Genomic DNA, 16,096 nt, shown 5'->3' with positions numbered 1-16,096 from the left:
GGGGAAGTATCTAATCTGTCACCATTGTGTATAATGTTAGCTGTAGGTTTTATAGATGTTCTTTATCAAGCTGCAGACATTCCTTTCTATTTCTAGTCTGCTGAGAATTTTTATCACGACTAGGTGTTGGATTTTGTAAAAATTTTCCCCCTGTATCTACTCATACAATCTTAAGAATTTTCTTCTTTATCCTGTGGATATGAGGAATTCCATGAACTTATTTTCAAATGTTGAACCAGTCTTGCATAATTGAAATAAATCCCACTTGATCATGGTATAGAATACTTTTTCTACATTGTTGGATTCTATTTGCTAATGTTTTGTTGAGGAATTTTGGTTATCTTTTTCATGAGAGAAATGAATCTATAATTTTCTTTCTTTGCATCTGGTTTCCATTTGTTCTTCAGGGGCCCAAGGGCAGTGGAAGGAGTCAGCCTGCCTACATCTGTATTGAGGGAGAGAGACTAGTAGCTGGATGCCTGCAGCAGACTCCACGACAAGGGGGACAGATGGATGTTACTTTGCCCGTTGTGCTTGGACAAACTTTGCCACGTGGCTTCACCTCCATGAAGGAAGTGTGGCCCAGAGAGCCACAGACTCCCCACCTTGAGAAGTGATGAGGAATGGAGAGAGATCAGCATCTCTCTAGAGGCCTCATTAACCCGCCAGATCCCAACAAGTAGCCCAAACATTTGGCACATGATACGTACACTTTGGCTTTCGAAGGGGTATCGGGTGCACCTCTGGAGTGACGGTTTTGGGCAGGAGGAGCGGTTCCTTTGAGCCCCAATCTTCTTCCCACTGCTTCCTAAACTTCTCTTCATCCTCTACAATCCTGAAACAAGAAACCTCATTTGTGACTAAAGTCAGAACTTGCACGGGCCCACCTTCTGCCTCTGGGGAACCTCCACAGGGTTGAGGAGAACCACTTCTGACACACTTACTTGTCAGGTTTTCTAAGGCTCTACTTCCTTATTAGAGGAGACTGCCATTTTTCTAGCAAAGATAGGCTGCTGGATTCGAACCGCTGACTTTTCGGTTAGCAGTCAGATACATTATGCACTCCCTTACCAGGACTCCTTGCTAGGGATATACCAGTGAATAAAACTAAGTGTCTGGAACTTATATTTAAATTGATATTATAATTAAATTGACTAACTGGTAGCAGTTAGTCAATTCTAGGTTTTAGTTCAGGAATCATGAAGATGGCCCATTTCATCATTAGACATGAAGCTGCCACGAGTCAGAACAGATTCCACTGCGACTAGAACAAGGGGCTCCAGTGATCCTAACTCAATCTGAGGGAGCTCTGGAGCCTAGTGGATAAGGAGTTGTGCTGCCAACCCAAAGGCACATGGTTTGCATCTGGCAGCTGCTTCTCAGGAAGAAGACGAGCAATATCCCTCTGTGTGGTTTACTGTCTCAGAAAACCCACTAGAGGGTCAGCTGTGAGTTGGTTCCAACTCAGTGGTGCACAACAACATAGTCAAGTGGGCTTTACTAGGAAGATGAAATGGCTACAAATAAAGCTGGCGCGGCCAGGGAATAAAAGAGGCACAGAAACCGGCCCCAGAGGTGGCTTTCAGCTGGCCACGTTGCGGTGACCACCTTCACATCTACATGTGGACACACGTGCACGTGAACTTGAGCTGAGCACACTTACTGTTCCATCTCCTTCCGGTATCTCTCATTCTCCTCTGCTGCCTTCTGGGCAATTTCCTTTTTCCTTCTGAAACACAGAAGCAGACTGATACGTTTCAGTTTAGCCAAGAAAATTTAACCTGGCCATATGACTAATTCTGGACTTGAGAATACTTTGAAACATTCCTTCCAGGTTCTCTTCCAGGAATGTCTGGGCCAGACTTGGAATGACTTGGATGCTGTGGGAGCTTTCAATAAAGTCTGGGCCCTCCTGTGGTTTCATCTGGTGCTGCTGAGCTGAGGTCCTGGGCCATAGGGGCTGAAAGACAGGCCCACACATGGGAAACACTCTATGCATCGCACCTTCAAATACTTAAATAAGTGACTGATAGTTATGAGAGTCCCCTTTCACCACCAAGAGAAGGTCTCAGACCCCTGGACAAAGCCGAGGCAGCTAACCAAGGCCAGGACTGTGGAAAACTGTGCCAAAGAGGGTATTATCCTGGCAAGTTTGTGATGGAGGAGTTGAGGAGATTCTTTTCTTCTTTCTCCATATACTAACTAAGCTCCTGGAATGTATCTGGATTGGGATTCTGATAGTTTGCAATGATAAATTGTTCGCCCTGTTTATTCTCTCAACCACCCTTTGGGGTTGGTCTTATCGCCTTGGGCTCTTGCCATGGGGAGAGTGTCAAGCTTGTCAGCAGATTGCTGGAGTGTGAATCCCGGCTCAGTCGTGTGTGACTTTGTACAGAGTGGCTTAACTTTTCTCAGTCTTAGTCTTCTTTCTTACAAATGGGGTGACTTCCATCTACCTTCCAGGGCTACTGTGGGAATGAAATGATGTAACACATAAGCTTATCCCTAGTCAGTGCTAGTCATGTGACAGATAATAAATGTTAGCTACTGCTGAAGGGAGACTTCTTTTACTCATTGCTGGACTCCTTGGGTAATGCAAATGGCACTGGGCTACTAATAGAAAGGATGGAAATTTGTGTACAGGCAAAGGTGCCTTGGAAGAAAGACCTGGTGATCCACTTTCAAAGTCACTGGAAATCTCACAGATCATAGTTCTACTCTGATACACATGGTTAGCATGAGACAGAATCAGCTCAACAACAAACAATTGTCTGTCTTCTTTATAAAATCAGAGGGTTTTCTTGGCCCGTAGGAGAGGACCCAGGTGGTCTGGAGACAGAGGAATGGATGTGCTAACACTGAGCCCATTTAGTTTCAGGACAGGCTTTGAGGAGAGAGAATGAAGCAGGTCAAGGACTCAGGAAGTAGAAGGCAAGGCAGGGCAGCAGTGTGATGTGTTGGGGTTCAGGGAATGTGGGATGGGGGCTCCTGGGCAGGTACACTCACTGTCGCTCCATCTCCTGCTGCTCCTGGAGGATCTTGTTGGACTCCATTGCCAGCTTTTTCTGCATCAGAAGCTCCTGTCGCTGTAGTTCACGCTGCCGCACCTCTGCCAGCCGCTCCCGGTCGGTCATGAACAGCTCCCGGCCCTGGTAAGGGGGTGGGGGTGGGGAAGGCTATTGGTTCAGCTCCTTGGGGAAACTGAGGGCCCACCATCACTGCCTTGGGGCCCACAGAGTGGACTGTCCTTCAGCTCCATACACTTGGTGTCAGACACAAGGTCCCTGCTGGCTCTGGCCCCACATGTCCCTGTTCTATCAGAGCTTCAGGGAAAGAGCCCCCTTGGCTCCTCCCAGGAGTGTGGGACAGAGATCTCGTCTCAGGAGCTGGGGCTGGAGGACAAGGGTCAAGTGGTCCCCACCCGCTCATTCTGGACTTACTGCTCCAGTTACGATGGAGATGGTCAGGCTGCGGCTACTCTTCAGTACATTCACGGCCTGTGGGGACCAAGGCAGCTGAGGTTTGACAAACCAAAGCAGTCCGTGCAGAGGACACAGAAGGTCTCAGGTATGGGGGTGATGCACAGAAGGCCTCAGGTATGGGGGTGATCACAGAAGATCTCAGGTATGGGGTTGATGCACAGAAGGCCTCAGGTATGGGGGGTGATGCACAGATCTCAGGTATGGGGGTGATGCAAGGACACAGAAAGTCTCAGGTATGGGGGTGATCACAGAAGATCTCAGGTATGGGGGTGATGCACAGAAGATCTCAGGTATAGGGGTGATGCACAGAAGGCCTCAGCTGTGGGAGTGATGCACAGAAGATCTCAGGTATGGGGGGTGATGCACAGATCTCAGGTATGGGGGAGATGCACAGAAGACCTCAGGTATGGGGGTGATGCAGGGACACAGAAAGTCTCAGGTATGGGGGTGATGTACAGAAGGTCTCAGGCATGAGGTGCTGCAGGGTCAGAAGTGGACTATGGAGCTAAGGAGCAAGGGAAGTCTTCACATCTCACCTCCTTGTGGTCCAAGTTGGAGAAGTCGATGCCATTGACTTCAACAATCTGGTCCCCTGTCTGGTGGAGAAACGAGAAGGGTCAGCAAACAGCATATTTGCACCCAAACACTAACAACTGCAGGAAACCCCCGCCCCACACCACCACCCAGAGGACCAGGGTCATAAGCTGGATCTTCAAGTGGCTGCACTTCAGCTCCCCTTGGTGAACAGAGCAGTTGGAAAATTCTGGTAAGGGAGACCCCCAGCACAGAGTGGCACTTTCAATTCCATACCTTTTTCATCAATAACTAATATTCAACTATTAAAGCTTCATTTCTCTGGTTGAATTTGGAGCATTTGCTTTAAATATGGGTTTCTAGATGCAGGAACTTCTGTTGTTAAGTGTCAAGTCAGTTTCAATTCATAGTGACCTTATGCACACAGTTCGAAACCTGCCTGATTCTGTACCATCCTCACATTCTCCATTCACTCAAACCCACTGCTGCAGTTAGTCACTGGATCAATCCGATTCACTGAGGGTCCTCTACTCCTTTGCTGACTGTCCACCTTTCCAAGCATGAAGTCCTCTTACTTACATGTACTGTCCCCTCCTGACAACATGCCATATGAAGCAATGGAAAATACCATAGCATGGACCACGCACACTTTAGTCTTTAAGTTGACCTCTTTGATTTTTTCCCTGACAGTAGATTTACCCAGTGCAATGTCTTTTAGTTTGCTGGCTGCTACTTTCATGGGTATTGACTGCAGATTGAAGTAAAATTAGATACTTGTTAGATTAGATTAGATTCTCTCATGCTGTTGTCTATTGGTCCAGTAGTGAGGATTTTCTTGGGGGGGGTTTTAATGTTGAAACTGTGCCCTGTAATCTTAAGTACTTCAAGCCTTCTTTACCTTTGGCGAAGTTGTGTCATGTACACACCAAAGGTTGTTGATGAATTTTCCTTCCAATTCTTAGAAGCTTTTGGCTTTCTCATACAGCAGAGGCACTGGTGAATACACCTTCTCCCTTATTAACTATCTTGTTATCTGACATCTCACAGTCTCAATAATAGTGAAAAAATGTACTATCCAATGATCTTCTGCATTAATGGCATAAGTCTGATAGTAACAAACACAGGGGTACAAAGTGAGAGTAACACTGGCTTCAATGGCTAAGGTTATGTGTCAGCTTGGTTGGGCTGGGTTCTCAGTGGTTTAAGATTTATGCAATGAAGTAAGCTGGCATCTAGGTAATGATTTAATTATTCTCTATTTTCTCATGACACAGATTTTCACATAACAGCCTTGTCTTTGGAATCTAGCCATGTTAATAAGTGAGGAGTAGGTAAAATAATAATTGTATTAGCTAACATTCTATATAGTAATTGATTATTTCCTCTGTGCAGGCACATTTCCAAGCATACATATTAATTCATTTAATCCACACACCAATCCTAGAAGAAAGGAATTATTATCTCCATTATATAGGTAAAGAAAGCAAAACACAGAAATACAAAGTAAATTTCCTAGAAAAGAAATTAAGATTTCTGGGTCTGGCATCAGACCATTTATGGTTGTACTCCAGTCCTCACATACTAGGTTCATGATCTTGGAAAAATCATGTCGTATCTATGGGTCTCTTTTTTCCTTATGTGTAAAATGAGGGTAATATTCATACCCAATTATTAGAGTGCATATAAAGCTTAAGGGAACTAGAAGAATGTCTGGTCTGAATAAGCATCATTGAATGTCAATTCTTTACTGTTACAACATGCCAAGCTCAGGAGCAAAGCTTCCTGGGATTGGCAAAGGTCATCTGTGTCCTGCCTCTATGAAGCCTTCTCTTGGGGTGGAGGGAGGAGTCATTAGCTGGGACAGCTGAGAGATGACTGTGGAGGGAGGTGTGGGCCTGCATCTCTGTGTGATTACAGTCTAATCCCTTCACTCTGATGGAGCTCCTCTGGGGATGGTCCAAGGTCACGCACCTCCAACCCAACCTCAGCAGACAGGGAGCCAGGCTTCACATGGCTGATGAAGATACCCGGTTTCTGGACGGGGCCGCTGGAAATGCTGAAGGAAGGACAGAAAATGTGCATGAGGCTCTGTCCCTTGCTTCTCATCCACTGCAGTACTTGCTCAGTCTCAATGTTCTACCCTTCTGCCTGGACTCTAGAGGACTCACACAGCATCCAGCATACAATCCCCCAGGATACTGGCCAATCCTTGAGATTAGGATCCACAATCTGATAGTGCCTGCCTCTCCAGAATCATCTCCACTGCATTTCTGAGCAACAACAGTAATTTACAATTCCCCTCAACTTGCCTCTCACCCAGCATCCTACCTATGCTGTTTCATCTCTTTTTGTTCTATTAGTTTCCTAGTCATTTCTGTAGAGTCCTACTTTGTCTATAAACCTTTCACTAAATCCCTTCTTCACCACAAGGTTAAGCTAGCTGTTTCTTCTCTGTGCTCCTAAAACACCTCCTGGAAGCATACACACATGCTGTATTCTCCCCTCCCGGATCTGCGGCAGACATCACTAATCCACCACGGCACTCTTACCATGCCAGGCTACAGCCTTATATCCTTTTCAAAACAGTACCCAAGGCAGACACCACAACTGCTGGCAGATTAGAGATGGCACAGGATTGTTGTTAGTGGTGGTGGGTACCACGAGTTGCCTACAAGTCATCGTGACCTTGTGAGCATTAGATCTGAACCTTGTTCTATCCTTGCTCCATCCTCACAATCACTGATATGCTCAAGTTCATTGTCACTGTCACTGTGTAAATCCATCTTGTTGAGAGCTCTTCCTCTCTTTGCCCCTCCACCCTTGCCAGCATGATGTCCTTTTCTAAGGACTGGCCCCTCCTGTCAGCATGCCCAATTTGCCATCCATGACCCAGAATGTCGCTTCATAAGAGCCTCTGTCAACCTACATTCTAAATATTAATGTCTGGCTTCTTTACTAGGCTGCAATATCTCAGAAAGAAGAGACTTTATCACTTCTGTTTGGCACAAAAAATAACTGATAATAAAAATGAATGGACACTGTAAGATTATGTCACATAAATATTAACACTAGCCTATATTTACCAACTGCTTACTACTTGCCAGATATTAAGCTTGGTCCATTGCCTTTGTCATCTCATCGCCTCTCACAACTCTGAGATGTAAGTTTTATCATCCTCAATTTACAGACAAGAAAACTGAGGTACATCAGGCTAAGTAACCAGTCCAAGGTTCTAGAGCTCAGAAGTGGGGGAGTAGGGCTGGGACCTAGATCAGGGTGACTGTGGCTCAATGCCTGCTTGGAATCCCCCAGCTTCTACCTTAATAAAACAAAGTAGAAACTCTGACAGAGATCGCTAACTGAACTGAACTCTTGCACAATGACTTTAGGACCCACCAAAGAGATATAGTCCTGCCCCTAAGCCTCAGTTTCTGCATCTTTAAAAGGGGACCATTGGAGTTGTCCCATTTTTCCTGCTATGAAGCTCTGAGGAGAAATAAGACACTAAAACATATCATCTCCCATGGGCAAGAGTCTTTTCAGGGGCACTAGTGAGAAGGGAGAAGTGTTAGGGGTTCATCCCATAGGTGAGCCCCAGAGAGTACTGGCCACTCACCTGCAGCCTAGGCCCCGGGAGCCCACCAAGCTGATGAAGACCTTCTTCTCCTTATTCTCCCGACTCCCAGAGAAGCCCAAGGTCCCCTGCCCGCCCTGGAGGAGGAACAGAAGGAGAGTCACCGAGTGTCCACATGAATGTAAGTGGTCTTTTGGGCCTGAGACACTTTCAGGACAAGTTCTGCTGTGCCCGCTCAGGTCTGACCACTGCTCTGTCCTGCCGGCCTGGCTGAGGACCCACCTTTCCACAGCAGCATTCTGGGTGTGGGCTTTGACAATTAGCTGTGGCTGGGGGAAGGTGTTTTGAGGTCCCTGAAGCCATATCTCCAGAGCATCCCTACAGCATGCCCACCCTTCCTTCTCAGGTGGGCTAGGTTCTTACCCCAGATTCTGACACAAACTGATCCACATACTGCCATTTGAGAGGCTCATCAGGAGAGCTGATAGAATGGAAAAGCAGAAAAGAGGTGTTAGGGAGAGATGTTTGAGGGACCAGGCCCAAATCTAGATCCCCCAAGAGTCATTGACCCTGGAGTAGTGCTGGACTAAGGGGCAGAGGGCAGGTCATCAGGGCCGACTTCAGGATGCTGAGCCCATGAGAAGGGCCCACCTGAAAGGGCTGGGTCCGGCTCACCTCTTCACTGGGATCAGGCCAATGTCTGTGGGAGAAAGGCCCAGAGATTAGGATGGTTCTCTGTCCTCCTTCTCCAGGAGCGGGGTACCCCTGCTGCCCTCCCTTCATTGACCCCGCCCCTGGTCTCCCCACTCACGTCTCACTTTGATGGACACGGTCTTCTTGGTGCGGATGAGGTTGATGACCTCCTCGTGCGTGCAGGAGGAGATGGAGTACCCATTGATTCGGACAATCTCGTCCCCTACCTTGGCCACAGACAGGGGACATGAGCTCCAGGTTAAGGAGTGTCAGGCAGCTGGGCAGACTCATCCAACAACTCAATGATGGTCATCCCAACCCCGGAAGGAACTCTGAAACGTGCTCCAGTGCCTGGTCACATCCAGTTCACCCCAAGCAATCTGAGGAGGCCCAGGGCAAGTGGTACTTCCAAGTAGTCTTTCTGTCCCATTTTACAGATGATGAAAACAGGATGAGGAGTGGAGGCACTGCAAGTGGTTGGCAGTGGTGGGAGTAGAACTCAGGACTCTGTCCTTCACTCACCCTGATGCCCCTTGTGCTCCACTGGAGCACCACCAGGTTCTAGCATCGATGCAAGGGTGGCACTCCATCCAGCCTCAAGCATCTCTTCCCTGGCATTTGCCCCACTTCATCTCCACGAAACACACTCCCTGCTCACTGCCAATCATTACAACACTGTCACTGATTTAGGGTCCGGAGCATCTACGACCACTGCCATGAGAACAAATTTTTAAATTTTTAATTCCCCCCTCCCCCATTCTATTGAAACACTGTCCTGAACTCTGTAAATCTGCTTTGGGAACAAGCCAAAAACAGAGAATGAGGACAAGATTTCAGCCTCAGACATCCTAGGTTTGAATCTCCACCTTTACCCTTATTAGCTGTGTGATCTTAGTTAAGTCTCTCGAACTTTCTGAGCCTCAGTTTTCTGCATGTGTTCAATGGGGGAATAAAGTGGTTGCTTTATTGAAAGCAATGAAAATGAAAAGAGCTTATACATATAAAGTCAGCGGGTGCCTGTAACATAGTAAGTGCTCCACAAATGGTTGGCTTATAGCTATCCTGGTAATATGGAGCATAATGTATTGGACTGCTAACTGACAGGTCAGTAGTTCAAATCCACCAGCTACCTCAGAAATCCTAAAGAGGGATTTCACGGGCTGGAATTGACTCAATGGTGGTAGGTTTGGTCTTTGTTTTTTGTAGTGTTATTGTTAGACGTCTTGGTGTTGCAGTAGTTAAGCTCTTAGCAGTTAATTGAAAGAGTGGTGGTTCAAACCTACAATTTACTCTGCAGAAGAAGGATGTGTCAGTCGGCTTCCATTGAGATTTACAGTCTTGAAAACTATGGGGCAGTTCTACTCTGTCGTATAAGGTCACTATGAGTCCAGTCTAAGTGCAGAAGTCACTTATTATTACCAGTAGTTGGGCCTGAGTACTCTGCTCAATTCCTTCTAGGATTTAGGCCACAGCAGATTAGGAAAGGGGGTTCAGAGGCCCACAGGGCTGGGTCTGGACACAGAGCCTTTGTGAGATCGCCCCCTGCTGGACATTGTCTCTCACTTCACCCATTATAGCCAGGCTGGAAGGACTTTCAGAGATCAGCTGAAACTGAGGTTCAAAAAGGTGAGCCCTTGCCCAAGGTCATACAGCAAAATCTGCCCCAGCCTGGCTCTCTCTAGTCTAGGATCATTGCAGGTCATACCTGCTGACCCTTCAGATACTTGGTGACAAGGGAGGCAGCAGGTGCTCTGTGGGATCTGAGTGGGGTGTTGGGTAGGCACCACCTCTGAGGAGTTCTCTAGGCAGTTCTCATCCCTCTAAGACCCTCACAAAGTCACCACATTATTGTCACAGAATTACTTCCCTTCCCTACCTGGACAAAGACTCCAATATTCTCAGGGGCAAGACAGGAGTAATGAGGGGGCTCAAAAGGCATATTAGGAAGAAGCTCCCTAGAAACCCTGCTAGTTTCTGGGGACGTCTAATGTAAGGAGAACAGCTTGACAAACTCTAGTCACCGCTGGCTTCTTGTACCAGCTTTTCACAATAACTCTGCAGGGTAGAAATTGGAGTCTTTACTAATCAGATGAGGAAGCTGAGGCACGGAGTGGTAAAGTGACTTGCTTAAGGTCACTCCACTAGTAAACAGCATAACTGAGATTTGAAGTCAGGTCTCCCAGTCTCCTAAACATTATTTCTTGGGTGTCTGGGAGTAGAACAGAAGGGCCCATGGCCAAACCTGGCTATGATTCCCTTTATCCTGATCTTTCTGGACTCTTGCCAGCTATTGGAGCCCTTGAATCTCATAGGAAGGGAAAGATTTTAACATTGAACTCTATCCATTTAACAGCTGGGACCACCAAGGTATGGAAAATAATTCTCTAGTCCTAAAAAATGCACATGCAGGGTAGAGGGAATAGGTTAAGACATTATTCAATCAAAAAAGCTTCTAAAATGTTTCTAGTAAAGGGATTGAGTCCCAGTCTCATAGGGTCAGATCAGCACAGGGCCTTCAGCTCAGCCAGGCTGTATCTGAAGCTAGCCTTCTCCTACCTTCTAGAATCTTCTCGTAGCTGCACTCAGTAAGAGACCATCCCAGAAATGTGAACTCCAAACAGGTCCATGAATACAGGTTTTCCCTTCTTTCAAGCTCCTCTGAGTGGAGCGCCCTTGTCTAAAGGGAATTTACCCAGGACCCCCGTTGGTTGGAATGATTCTCACACAGTGCCCAGCTCAGGTTGCAGATCAACTTTCCTCCCAGCCCCTCCCACACAGGGCCGTGCAAAACAGCCCTTTGTGGTGGGACTATGATGATAGACCATCAGAGGGACAGCGGCTGAAAGCGGAGATGAGCCTGTCAGCCCGTGAAAGGGTTGATAATTCACAAGCCTGAGAAACAGTCAGGAAGGTGAAACTCGAAGTTTCAGTAAAATGTCCAGATGTCCTCCTCAACAACACACACTGCTGAGAAATGCTTGTCTTGGGAGGAGAGCTTGCCCTGGAAACAAGAGGGCCCCAGCTGATGCCAAGAGAAGAGCTCATTATGCATTTTCTCTGGCTCCATTTCTGGGCTGGAAAATGTGCCACAGTGGAGAGGAATAATGAAGGGGCTGAAATTTCAGACGCCACCGGTGAGCCGTGAGACAGGGATTTAGAACAAAGCGGTGTCTGTCAGCTCCCTGTTTCCACTGCCTGCTGGGTGAGAGCCCCCTGAAGCCCCTGGCTCAGCAGCGGAGATTGGGATGCTGATAACAGACACCCTGGACACCCAGGGCGGGGCTGAGAGAGCCTCTTTTATCTGGACATACAAAAACACAGCTCTGGGCTCAAGGAGGAGTAGGACCTGGAGGGCTGCCCATCTCTGCTGACAGCCAGGCATGGGGACCTGAGGGTGCCGACGAAGAGCTCTGGGCTTGGCAGTCAGGAGACCCAGGTTCAAATACTGCCCTGCCACTTTCTGGTTGCGTGACTCTAGCCAAATTTTTGCACTTTTCCTAACAACTCTATCAGATGAAGACGCTACACCCTTGTGGACAGTGAGAACTGGTTGTAGGCAAGCTACCTGGCACATAATAATATAATTAAATTGTTGTTTAATGCCGTCGAACGAACAGCCTGTTTACTTACAAAAACACAACACTTGTGTTAAAAGCATGTTATAATATTAATTGACTTGTTACTTGTAACAACTCAATGAGGTGTTATCATCCTATTATTTAAACGGGGCACTCTCATGACTGGCCCACAGGGACTTGTGCTTCTAACCCAAAGACTGCACCTCTCTGGTCTCTGGCAGTTCAAGTCTACAGTGGCTCCATAGGAGAAAGACAGGTAATCTCTTCCCATGTAGTTTGCAGCCTCTGAAATCCAACAGAGGGTGAGCTATAAATGACTTCCATCTCAGGGGCAATAAAAGAGAGAGAAAGAAGAGTGAGGGAGATTTTATACATGCCTCCACTCATCTCTCTGTGGTGGTTATGTGTTGCTATATCACCAGAAGCTATTTCAAACCAGTATTTCAAATACCAGCAGGGTCACCCAGAGTGGATAGATTTTAGCTGAGCTTCCAGATGAAGACAGATTAGAAAGAAAAGTCCAGTGATCCACTTTAGAAAATTAGCCAATGAAAACTTTATGGCTCCTAACAGATACTGAAGAATACAGTGCTGGAAAGTGCGCCCCCTAGGCTAGAAGGTACTACAGGACATCAGGTAGCTGGTGCAGGACCAGGCGGCATGTTGTTCTGCTGTACATAAGAAGGGCCGGAAGTCGGAAATGACTCAACAGAAACTAACAGCAATTTTGCAGGTGAGGAAAACAATGCACAGAAGATATATAATTTCACCAGTCATATTTTGCAAGAACAATAAAGTTGGGATTTAAACTGGAGGCAATCTAGCTCCATGCCAATGCTCTTTAATACTACCCTGTACATTGTTTCCCTATTCCCTTCCAGTGGTCTAGTGGGTAAGGAGTTGTGCTGCCAACCCAAAGGCAAGTGGTTCAGATTCACCAGCTGCTATTAAGATGGGCAATCTCTTCCTGTATGCTTTACTACCTCTGAAAATCCTCTGAAGGGTTAGCTCAGAGTCGGTCCTGACAGCACATAACAATAACATAAGATCCAAGTGTTAGGATGTGTCCCAGCTTCCAGAAGCCTGTAATGGGGAAGTGTGACAGCAGCTTTTTTACAAAGTCCGGCCCTCACCCCTGGGTCCACTTGCTCACCTGGAGTCCGATGTTGTCTGCCTGACCACCTTTGATGAGGTGAGAGATGAAGAGACCACAGCCAAACTCAAGGCCACCACGCACACTGAGACCCAGGCCTTCGGGGTGCAGCCGGTCCAGACGCACCTCCTTCAGCTTTCTGCAGGATGGAGACGGTGGTAATGGACAGGTGCAGACCGTCGGCCAGCCCTGCCCCACCCACTTGTGAAGGACCCTCTAACCCCAGGGTGACCTCTCTCACCCCTGCCCCCTCCACACCTGGAGCGCCGGGGGGTCAGCTGGTCGTACTCCACTTGGTGCTTCAGTGGAATCAGGGGCCGGATGGCATCAAACAGCGGCAGGCGGCTGGGCTCATTGATGACTAGCTTCAGATCTCCCACCAGCACAGCCACGTCCATGGTCCTGTTGGAGACACCATGACACCTGGAGCCTCACCTCTGGCATGACCCTTGGGCACCAAGGATTCCCAGAAGGAGCAGCCCCAGCCTGGGTCTCATGCACCGGACCTCGGAGTCCTCAGTCGCCTTTTGAGAAGAACTCTTCTGAAAAGGAGACACATTCTTACCTAGCCCTTCACTCAGACAGCCTGGTGCCCAGAAAAGCTTTGTTCTCTCACATAAGCCTCATGAGGAAGTGAGGTAGGGCCTGTTAAACAACCCAATCCAAGTCAAGATTCACGCTAAGCTCTGCCTAATTCTGAAGCTCAGAATCTTCACAGATGCAAATCCCTGTGTGATGTCTTCCCACCCTCACCATCTGATGTGTTGCTATGATTCATAAATTTCACAATTTCTCTCACATGTCTTCTCCTTCAAGCTCTTCAGACCCTCAGCCTCACTGGCCTGCATGTCCCCAGCTTCCTGGTGACTTCCTCACTGTCAGCTAATCTTGTCTACATGTAAGGCGTTCTCCTCATCAAAAATTCTTCAATGGCTCCCTATTGCCAAGGACAAAGCCTATTCTCCTTGGCAGGCTCAGGACCCTCTATGACCTGTCCCCATAGGCTTTCTCCAGTTTGTGGCTGTTTATGGTCTCCTTGTTCTATTCCCTGGAATATTCTTGCATCCCCATCACAGCTTGTGATTTTAAGGCTCCATATGTTTGCTGATACTGACCCCTCCTCCTGGATTGTTCTTTCCTCATAGCAAAAGCTTCTTCACAGGAGTGAAGGGAAAAGCCACTGAGATTAAGGAAGGACTGGGACCAAAATGCTTCCTCCTGGTCTTAGTCTGGTAGCTCTACTCCAACCTGTACCCTGGTGACACCTGGGGGCATAGCTGCCAACAAAATAGCAGCACTCCAGCCATCACAGCATAGCTGACCACTCCGGAGTGGGAATAAAGGCTTGGCAATCTATATCACGAAAGCAGTCAATGAAAACAATGGATCACATAACTGTCGGTTAATACAGAGCTGAATGATGGGCGGTGTAGTTTGAAAGGCACTTAAAATGCACAACATCCTCAGCAATGGGCTTGAGCATATCAAGAACAAGGTGACATTTTGTTCTATTCTACATCGAGTCACCACAAGCCAGACCAGACTCAAAGGCCATTAACAAACAGCAGGAGAGAAAGTAAGAGGATCTAAGGTAAGAACTTACTGTGTACTTCTCATAAATGGACTAGATTTTATTGTTCAGGGGGAGGGTCTACAGCAGAGTTTAATAATTTTTTAAATTGCTTTTTATCCTTCAAAGCCCAGCTCAAGTCTTCCTGGCCATTTCCTTCACAGTTCGAGGAGAAGAATTCTATCTTCACATGCTGTAGTGTTCTTTTCTATCTACTTGCTTATTTCACTGCATATTAGATCTGTGTGTGTGTGTAAGGGGGGGGGTCCTGTTCACAAACTGCACGAGGACACAAGCCACTTGAGGAAAGACATTTGGTCTTACTCATTTCTGAATTCTGAGTGGTGTCCAGCAAGGGGCAGGGGCTCATAATGGATGTTGAATGGATAATAAAGCACGTGGTGATGAGAGATCCTGACACAGGGCATTTCTTGTTCTGTCTCAGCACTGAGCTATCTGGTTGCTCATCAGACTGTGAGCCACCTGGAGCAGGGACTGTCTGTCTTGTTTATTATAGTGTATCCCCAGTCCCCAGCACAGAGCCAACCTCAAAGTATTTGCTGAAATGAATGAACAGTGTGTCATTTGTCTCCCAGGGCATTGAGAACTTCCCTCCCTGAGCTCCCAGTGATGGGAGGAGGTCTTCCTGTCTCCCAGAAGACCCATCCCAAGGATGCCCAAAGGCAGGGATAGGCAGAATGGTCCATGGAAGCAGACTCAATACACTTACTGGTGGTACATCCGTAGCACATCATAGAGATAGTCCTTCTCGGCATCATTTTCAATCAGAAAATCCACCTGGAAAACCCAATGGCAAAGTTACAGCTCCAGGCCCAGCACGTCCCCCATCCCCCTCCAAGCAGACCCCAGGGAAAGAGAAATCATCCACAGGGGCCTCCCTAGCATGTCTTTGGAAGTGGGAATGTAAGAAGGGGACAGGCAGGTGCCAGGTTGCCCCTGGGACCTCAGAAATCAGACATGCAGAACAACCCCCCCCCATTGCCAAAGGAGATCCCCTGCACCTTCAGATGTGGCCAGGATGAGCTTTGTCTCCAGTAGGGTGATATGTACAGACCCCCAGAGATACACACACTTATGCACACATGTGAACCCCCACAGGACAGCAATGTGCCCTCATGGCAGTGCTGCTACTCCCCATTGCCTGTCACACCACGTCCAGGAATGGCAACACTAGTGTCAGCTCTCCCATCCAGAAGACACCCGCTCACTATCTTACCTGGTAGTGGCTGTAGTGCCGGATAAATGCTTTCAGAAAGGATTTGGGCCACTCACTCAAATAGCACATCCCACCCACAGAAGCACCCTGAGTTCTCCTGGGATCCTAACACCAGGCGACAGTCCTGAGCTCAAGCTGGCGTGGCCTTGAGTTCCGTCCACTGGTCAGCTTCCGACACCCCTTCTTTTCCTCCCCAAGTCCCTTAATGTCACTCACAGAGCAGAGTCACATTACACTATTTCAGCTTTACTGACGTCAATGGCTATGACTGCGAG

General features: G+C 47.6%; 1 protein-coding gene across 1 annotated transcript in view; it reads right to left on the bottom strand.

Moving 5' to 3' along the window:
* Nucleotides 1-15,890, bottom strand: part of USH1C (Usher syndrome 1C (autosomal recessive, severe)) — a 38,011-nt gene extending 22,121 nt beyond the window's left edge. Inside the window, exons 1-14 of the mRNA XM_006892076.1 lie at nucleotides 15,822-15,890; nucleotides 15,315-15,382; nucleotides 13,273-13,416; nucleotides 13,015-13,153; nucleotides 8,402-8,510; nucleotides 8,266-8,290; nucleotides 8,014-8,071; nucleotides 7,633-7,727; nucleotides 5,988-6,072; nucleotides 4,019-4,078; nucleotides 3,441-3,497; nucleotides 3,007-3,149; nucleotides 1,664-1,729; nucleotides 711-835 (exon numbers count right to left, since the gene is read on the bottom strand). Coding sequence (XP_006892138.1) covers nucleotides 711-835; nucleotides 1,664-1,729; nucleotides 3,007-3,149; nucleotides 3,441-3,497; nucleotides 4,019-4,078; nucleotides 5,988-6,072; nucleotides 7,633-7,727; nucleotides 8,014-8,071; nucleotides 8,266-8,290; nucleotides 8,402-8,510; nucleotides 13,015-13,153; nucleotides 13,273-13,416; nucleotides 15,315-15,382; nucleotides 15,822-15,890 — 1,243 coding nt within the window. The remainder of the gene's footprint in view (nucleotides 1-710; nucleotides 836-1,663; nucleotides 1,730-3,006; nucleotides 3,150-3,440; nucleotides 3,498-4,018; nucleotides 4,079-5,987; nucleotides 6,073-7,632; nucleotides 7,728-8,013; nucleotides 8,072-8,265; nucleotides 8,291-8,401; nucleotides 8,511-13,014; nucleotides 13,154-13,272; nucleotides 13,417-15,314; nucleotides 15,383-15,821) is intronic.
* Nucleotides 15,891-16,096: the final 206 nt, after the last annotated feature.

This window comes from Elephantulus edwardii, unplaced genomic scaffold (genome assembly GCF_000299155.1).
Source record: "Elephantulus edwardii isolate Elephantulus edwardi_28Jun2011 unplaced genomic scaffold, EleEdw1.0 scaffold00109, whole genome shotgun sequence".
NCBI lineage: Eukaryota > Metazoa > Chordata > Mammalia > Macroscelidea > Macroscelididae > Elephantulus > Elephantulus edwardii.
Note: the sequence above shows the minus strand (reverse complement) of the source record. Positions and strands in the feature narration are given on the sequence as shown.